Here is an 8,016-nt window from a genome sequence, read left to right on the forward strand (position 1 = left end):
TTTTTTTCCTTTCTAATTTTTTCACTTAATCAGTACTGGAATTAGCACAGTGATGTCTGTCTTCTAAGTCAGATGTGTCTGGGTCAAGCTGACTTACTTAGATTTCATGAGCTTTGAGTACCTCACACAGATCAGCGGACAGTTTTCTGTTTTCAATTCATAGGGCTTCCTACTATGAGATTTCAGTAGATGACGGCCCTTGGGAAAAGCAGAAGAGTTCAGGGCTCAACTTATGTACTGGAACAGGATCAAAGGCCTGGTAAGTAACTCGGGGTGCTGCCTGTCAAGGTGTGTGAGCTCCGATAAGGAACAAAGTTTGCTTGGTATCCTACATGGACGCGCCTGAGTCCTCTCATCAACAGGGGCAGCACCTTGCTGCTAAGCACATCCAGTGCTGACCTGCTGTCTTCAGTTTCCTCTCTGCTGTGCACTGTTTACCTCCGTCACTGTTTAAAATCACCCTTTCATTCTTGACATCCCTTGCTCTCCCCTCCACACAACCATCCTGTTCTTTGCCCTTCTCAGGTCTTTGCCAACTTTCTCAACTTGGGCTGCTGCTCTCGTGGTCAAGGTTTTTGGTAGATATTCTTTGTGTCCAGCCTCTTTCTCTCCTGGCTGTCAGCTAAACAGCATCAGCAGAGAAATCGCTGTGAAGTGCAGATCGATAGTTGTAAATACATGTTGAGAATGCCCATTCTATTTTAACCCTGTCTGGCGCTGTGTATATCCTGCCTAGGCTGACCCGAATACCCTGCTAGAACACAGCCATGGCCATCGCTCCCTCTCCCTCCCCATCAGGGTTCTGGAGACATGGGCTGCTTGTAATTCTCAGCACACACCTTGCTCTCCGTTAGCCTTCTGTTTCTGTTCAATTCATCTTCCTGCTTTGAGTTTCTGAATGCACTCTACTTTCCGCCCACTGGTGAAAGCATCCAGTTTTCCAATGCCATTCTCTGTAGGAGGGCATCATGAACCTCCGTTTCTTTCATAAGCACAGTGAATAGGCCCTTTGCCCTGCAGCACCTTCTCTGCGTGTTGGCGTAGCACCTAGTCTAACCATAGTCTCACGTATTCATGGTACCCAGCGAGTTTGGCATTTTGAGGGATTTGAGAGGGTAACTAGTGTTTTTGTTTTTAATCCTGTTCAGTTTTTGTATGTAGTAGGCATAGTGCCTAGAACATATCTACTCGGATCTTTCTTCAATAAATGGATGCTCTCGAAAACAGCACACACAATGTTTGCTAAACTGTGGTCCTTGCTGTATGTGGTAGCATGCCTAAAATCCCAGCACTTGGGAAGCTGAGGCAAGAGGATGGTAGTTTGAAGCTCTCGGGGGCTACATAGTGCTGCCTCACAAAAACATTTATACTGTCCCCTATCAAACGTCACTTTTAAGTTGGGCTTGTGTAATGTAGAGTTTATAGTCATAGACAGAGAGAACCTAGTGCTACAAATCCCCATGAACTCCGTTCAGGGATGAGTCCATGCCCTGTGTCATCTTTGTGCACTGGTCTTGAGTAACTAACTCCTCCATACTCTTCTGTAGTAATTCTCACACGTCACTCATTTTGTTCATGAGCTAGGCTGGCGGCAGGCTCAGTGGATAAAGGCACTTGCCACCAAACACATTACACCAACTTCCATGTGTGTGGCAGTGTGTGTGTACTTCCCATCCCACCCCATTGAAGGATAATTGTAATCATCTGATATGTGACATCATTGGGGTGCGACGGTGAACAGCTCTCATTGATCAGAGAAACATCTTCTCACCTGAAAATGGGGAGCATGTCTGTTGAAATTCAAAGTGAGAATTAAAAGTGCATCCTGGGAGTCTGTCCTTTCTCTTCCACAGCGTTCACTATAAGAAAGGGCAAAAGGGCATAATGCCAGGGCTGCAGTACAGGTCAGGAGTCGGGATAGCTTCACAAACCACTTAGTAGCTTTGCCGTATGAAGGGAAAGATCAAGATACTATTTCATGTGCTCTTAGGCTTCTTGATAGAGGAAAAAAAGATTATATGATAGCGCTTTTTGTTTTGCATATGAAATGTGTGCAGATGTCTGACTCAGGGTAAGCTGGTGGCTGCAAGAGGAAAAGCTTAATACATTAAAAGCTTATTTCTTATTCTCATAAAGGCCAGTGTGGGCATTCCTAATTGACAGGTGGCTGTCCTTTAGTACCTTTTCGGGGAGGAAGGCTCCTGCCATCCTGGTGCTCTGCTGTTTGCTGCCTTGGTGACAAAGGTCACTGTATTGAGCTGCAGAAGAAGGAAGAGATGGGCTGTTCCCGGGGGGGGGGGGGGGGGGCAGGTCAGCCAGGCTTGAGGATTCCCTTAAATGGTACTTAGTGACGTCATCCTGAGGGGGCTAAAGTGTGTGGGCAGAAAGTGTTTGAAGAGAGCTCGTGTTTGCAAACCTAGACATTTTCCCACAGGAGGAGGACTTGGGGACTGTAGAATTTAGCATGTGCAGTGTCTCTTCTCAGCAGTCCTGGTTAACGTGATACATGTTTGTGCCACCCAGACTTGCAGCAGTTAGCCTCTTAAGCAGCTTCTGGTCTGCATATATATGTGTGGACATACACTTGGATTCTTACCAAGTGTACCAAATTAGGAGTCTTTGTAGAATTGAGAAACAGGTGAATTTCAAATCTTTGCAGTGTTTAATTGCTTTTCAGTTGCGTCTTCTGTATTCCTATCAAATGTAAGGGTACTTTTCTCCTCATACTCACGCCTTTATATTTTTTGTTTTTAACCACTGATTTATAGTTGTCTTAATTTTAAGAATGTTAAGCATGTCACCCATTTCCCATTGTTTGTGTGCTTTTAGGACCAACACAAGAATTATGTGCTTGCTTTTTTTTTTGTTCTAGGTCATTCAATATTAACAGGGTTGCAGCTCAGGCCGTTGAAGATGTTTTAAATATTGGTGAGTACAGCTATTGTGTATCACAGAGTTGTTGCGCACTATGTGATGTACATGTTGTGTGTTTGCTATTGTGTGGTGTATGACAGTAATTGAAGCCTTTTCTGTCTTTCCTTTGTCAATAGCAAGACAACAAGGAAATCTGACTCTTCCATTGAACAAAGAATTGGTAGAAAAAGGTTGGTATCACATGGCATTAGTCACAGATAGCTTATTTCTGTCGGCTTTCAGAAAGGACAGTTTACAAGCATCTGCTTAATTAGATGTTATAGCACCATCTTTTTAAATGTAGCAGGGCCTCGAAGAAAACATTTTTAAGTGACATATTTATTTATTTATTTACTTTGTGTGAGTGTATGTATGAGCATTGGTGCTTGTGGAGGTCAGAGCACAGCTTACAGGAGTTGGTTCTTTTTACCTATTGGGGGCAGGAGGATGGCTGCCTCCTGGGGATTTGAACTCAAGTCATTAGATGTGATGGCAAGCGTCTTTACCTGTGAGCCATCTTGCCAGTCCTCAAGCTGGAGTTTTATACTGTCATTTGTGTTCACCATGAAATACAGCCCATGTATCAATATACTACAACTGTAAATACATCCTGGGTGGTAGAATGGTTATGTGTTTTAAGTAGGAAATGCAAATCTACATTTCTTCTGCTCCAGTAAGTTTTTCCATAGTTATGATCCTGCTTTTCCTGGTATTTGTACTATCAAATTGATTCTGTTTATTTTCAGTTAGAGACTTAAAAGATTTCAACCATGGCTTGTCAGTTAGCATTAGCATTAAGTTGCTATCAAGGAAAGGGAAATGGGCACGTGTAATTTCTAGTTATATAACTTAGCTTAAACACCGTGAGAACTCAATAGAGATGGTGCATGTTCTGAGTGTCCTGGGTGATTTCCCTTTGGGGCATGCAGGATTCAGATAACCACCTTGTCTGTGCCTTATGTACAAGGCTGTGTACAATAATGTACTGATGTTATGGCAGGCGCAAACCTCAACACAGTAAACATAATACAGCTGAAATGTGTATAATCTCTACTGAAGTTGCACCAGGATCTGGCGTGGCCCTTTAATAACGTGTAAAGGCTTTACTGAATGGATACTTCTTTATTGAGCTAGCTACAGAAACTGGAAGGCAGTTGTTGTCACAGTCATTTCTAGAACCACTCCTGTGAGATTCTTTCACAGCTACTATCATTTAGATTTTTTTTAAAAGAACCAAATATGCTTTCTCAAACTTAAAAAGGATTTTTAAAAATGACACTTTTAGTAGAAGCTATGTAGCTTAAATGTTGATCTTATCCCTGATTGCTGTGAAGTGATTCCTGGGCCCCTGGGCAGGGCAAGGGGCCCGTCAGCCACAGGGTAGAAGGCACACAGCACACAGGACTCTCTGGTGTACTGTGCTGCAGTGTCACTCAGAGCTATGAGTACTAAATACATTTTCAACTTAAAATATTTTCAAATTATGATGGATTTAAGAGATAATAACCTCATTGCAACTTGAGGATCATACACACATATAAATTCTAAAAATAGTTACACAAATAAGTCACATAGTGAAATATACTTACTTATTTTTAATGCGGTACTTTTACTTTAACTTTCCTGTACAGTTGTCTTTTAATGTTTTTTCCTTTTTTCTTTTCTTTTTTCTTTTCCTTTTAAAGAGACAATAATCTGTGGGTGCCCGGGCTGGCCTCAAATTCCTCTCCAGCTTAAGTCCTCCTTCTGCCTTCAAGTGGCGGGACTGTAGACATGTGCTGCCTCGCCGGGCTTGCATGGCTGCCGTCAGCTTATGTTCTGCTTGCCAAGCGCAGGTGCTTCTCTGTCAGCCAGCATAGGGATCCTAAAAGTTCCTACAGATACCTTGGAAAGTTGGTTGCCTTTGTGGTCTGAGACTGCGTGCTCTGCTGTTCCTGACTCTCCTGTGATCCGTGAAGGAACTTGACAGCTGGATTTCAATTCTGAGTTTATCCTACTGTTCCATTCCCAGCTCTGTAGTATTTGTTTCTCCTTATTTCCCCCACTTGTACCTATTTCTTCTCTGCTGTGGGTGATGAATGCTCTCTGTGGACCTAGTAGTCATTTATTTCTAAGGCCTCTTATGGTAGAGTATGCAATCCAAGTTCCCAAGAGATGCGCTCCCACGTGCTTTAAGCCGGGAAGCTTACGTTTGTCACGTGCTTCTCAGATGCGACCATCCTTTATTAAACCTGCTATTTTTCCCTTCTAGTAACAAATGAATATAATGAATCACTGCTCTACAGTCCAGAAGAACCAAAAATACTTTTCAGTATTCGAGAGCCAATAGCAAACAGGGTTTTCTCAAGCAGCCGTCAGCGTTGTTTCTCCTCAAAGTAAGCATCCTGGTCACTCCCTGCATCCCAGCAAACAAACAGAAACCATCCTTTTCTTTTTGAACTATTGGGACAAATGTATTCTTCCCCTGGAATAAACATTGTAGCCTTCGCTTTATTCAATTAAGAGTTAACTAGATTTACAAATCTAAACTCATTTGTCTGTATTATTATGTTTAAATGTTTTGTGTTAGAATGTTAGCTAATATAATTAGGAGAAAGGCTTCATAGCATAGGTGATTGGAAAAAGATCCTGTAAACATCCCAGGTTGGTAAGCTGCTCTACACCAGGATTAAGAACCTCAAAGAATATCACAAAGCAGCATGGCACACAGAAAGATATTTGCAATGGACACCTGGCTTATCTCGAGGTGTGTGAGAACAGTATGTGAAATGACTGTTCTAGAAGCCAAAACTTGGTGAGCATATACACAGCGCCACACGTGGAATTCATGTGGTCACAGTCAAAATGCAGGTCTGCTGCAAAGCGTGGTAAGTTACTTGAGGGTGTGTGCACCGTGAATGCACAGTGTACATGAAATGGGAATTTTGTTTAGATTTGAGTTTCATCTCCAGATACCTCATTTCATATATATATATATATCTAAAATATTTCTGTTGCTAAGCATTTTGATTATGGGCTATTCAGCCTACTTATAAACATTCTTGCAAATCAGAAAAAGACAGCCAATGCATTAAAAGATAAAAAGCCAAAGATGTTTGAAATTTCACAAGGCACATTTAATAAACATCTAAAGAAATGATTAACCTTATTCATTTGGGGAATGAAGACCTCCCCCCAACCAGCGTGGCTGAAATAAAGTTCCAGAGTGGACATCGCCCACAGCAATGGCGAGTGGGTGTACTTGAGAAGGGCAGGAGCAACAGTTGGAAAAAGGTGCTGTGTCCACTGAGGCACATGTGCCTCTCCTCTGCCTCCACCACAGTCTGTCAGGAACATTTTCCATGAGAATGCACTCTTGATCAGTACTTAAAATCCTTGTAATGGAGGTTCCATGAAGGTAGCCAGGCCGCTGCATTGACTGACATGAAGGTGGCCTGGCCACCCCACAGAGCCTAACTTTATTTCCACTGATAAATGCTGAAGTGAATGTTCTTTCTTGAATTTCTTGAATTTTGAACTTGAGATGTTGTGTACCCACATTGTTTAAAGTCATTGATTGTCAAATCAGAGAGCAACTAAAATCTTAAAATGAAGGCCAAATAAGCTGCGGATTACTTCGGGTAAGAGTGCTTGATACCTAACGAGCTGTCTCCTTCTGCTTAGAGTCTCTGTTCGGTCTCGGTGTTGGGATGCCTGCATGGTTGTGGATGGAGGAACGTCTTTTGAGTTTAACGACGGAGCAATTGCTTCGATGATGATCAATAAAGAAGATGAGCTTCGAACTGTGATTCTAGAGCAGTGAAGGATTTCCTCAGATGATGGATTTGATCACTAGAAGGCAGCTTTTTTCCTGCAGATACAGATGAGCAGCCGTAGACCGACCTTACTCTGGTTCTTACTGACTGGCTACCCATAGAGTCAAAGTGGCAGCGGGCCCTCCTGCTGCTGTGCTCCGCTCTCATAAACAAATGCTGTTCACTGCGTGACAGGCGGGTGGACTGGGTAGATTGGAATTACGTAGGTGAAATTCCTGTCCTCTTACAGTTGGTAACCAGGGCCACCGACACTCTTTAGAGAGGCAGGGAAAGTAAAGGGTTAAGTATCTAGGATTGGAAACTTAACTGTACAAGTGTTATTTTCTTCCTAACTTTATGGAATTGGCCATGTGTATCATTTGATTAGTACATTATTTTTATAGTTTGTAAAAGTAAAGATTTTTAAAAATTTTGATGATGGAGAATTTTGATAAATCCTGATGTTGACTTAACTGAAGTTGGTAAATGTGTTTTCTATATGCTAAGAATTTTCTAAATCCAGGAAACAATGATGAAATCACCATTGATTGAAAAAAATGGAATCATTTTTAAAATTATTTGTACATGAATTCTGACTCGTTTTGGTTAATGTCAGCAATGCTAGAAGAAATACACTTATTGGGACAAACTATGATGCTTTGTAGCTGCATTAATTTTCCATAGCAGTTATTGTTCAGACTTTTTTTTGAAAGATAACTTGAGTCCAATAGCCCCTTTCCTTTTTTCAAATCTCGAATGTAAATGCATAGGTTAGAAGGCTAACCAGTGAGTATGTTCTGTTAGTTCAGGAAGATGTTCAAACAAGCCTTCCTTTGTTATTAGGGTTGTCAGCAAGGGAATGGACTCTTTAATAAATTAATACCCAAGACATAGTTTGGAATTGCCTTACTTTAGGATTGTGGTTTTTATTCACTGTATTCCAAATTTTAAACACTCGCTCTGTAGGATAAAACATCAGAGCTTACCTTCTCCCAAGTATGGAAGCCACTGTATTTTTGGAAGAAACTATTTTCATTTAATATTTGATCTTCAAAGTCACTAGTTTTCACAGAAAGCTCCCATCGCTGACTAATGAGATAAACCTCTCATGTCTGTTATTCAGAGTTGTGTATTTCTCACTTGTGGGTGAGATTGTTTTTTCATTGACATAGTATTTATTGAAGACTCATTCTGTGCCATCGATCACAATCTAGACTGTTTATGGAACTTGAGCCTAGTGAGCTCAGAAGTAAAAACTGAAAGCTGAGATGCATGATTGATCAAGTGCTCTTAGCTTTGCCAAACTTAA

At 41.5% G+C, this 8,016-nt stretch overlaps 1 protein-coding gene across 2 annotated transcripts in view; it reads left to right on the plus strand.

Annotated features, from left to right (window-relative positions):
- Nadk2 (NAD kinase 2, mitochondrial) overlaps nt 1-7,593 on the plus strand; it is a 49,013-nt gene extending 41,420 nt beyond the window's left edge. For both annotated transcript variants that reach the window (XM_051150944.1, XM_051150945.1), the window contains 5 exons: nt 164-259; nt 2,873-2,928; nt 3,051-3,104; nt 5,165-5,288; nt 6,577-7,593. In XM_051150944.1, coding sequence (XP_051006901.1) covers nt 164-259; nt 2,873-2,928; nt 3,051-3,104; nt 5,165-5,288; nt 6,577-6,715 — 469 coding nt within the window. In that variant the 3' untranslated portion in view covers nt 6,716-7,593. The remainder of the gene's footprint in view (nt 1-163; nt 260-2,872; nt 2,929-3,050; nt 3,105-5,164; nt 5,289-6,576) is intronic.
- Nucleotides 7,594-8,016: the final 423 nt, after the last annotated feature.

This window comes from Acomys russatus, chromosome 9 (genome assembly GCF_903995435.1).
Source record: "Acomys russatus chromosome 9, mAcoRus1.1, whole genome shotgun sequence".
Lineage (NCBI taxonomy): Eukaryota > Metazoa > Chordata > Mammalia > Rodentia > Muridae > Acomys > Acomys russatus.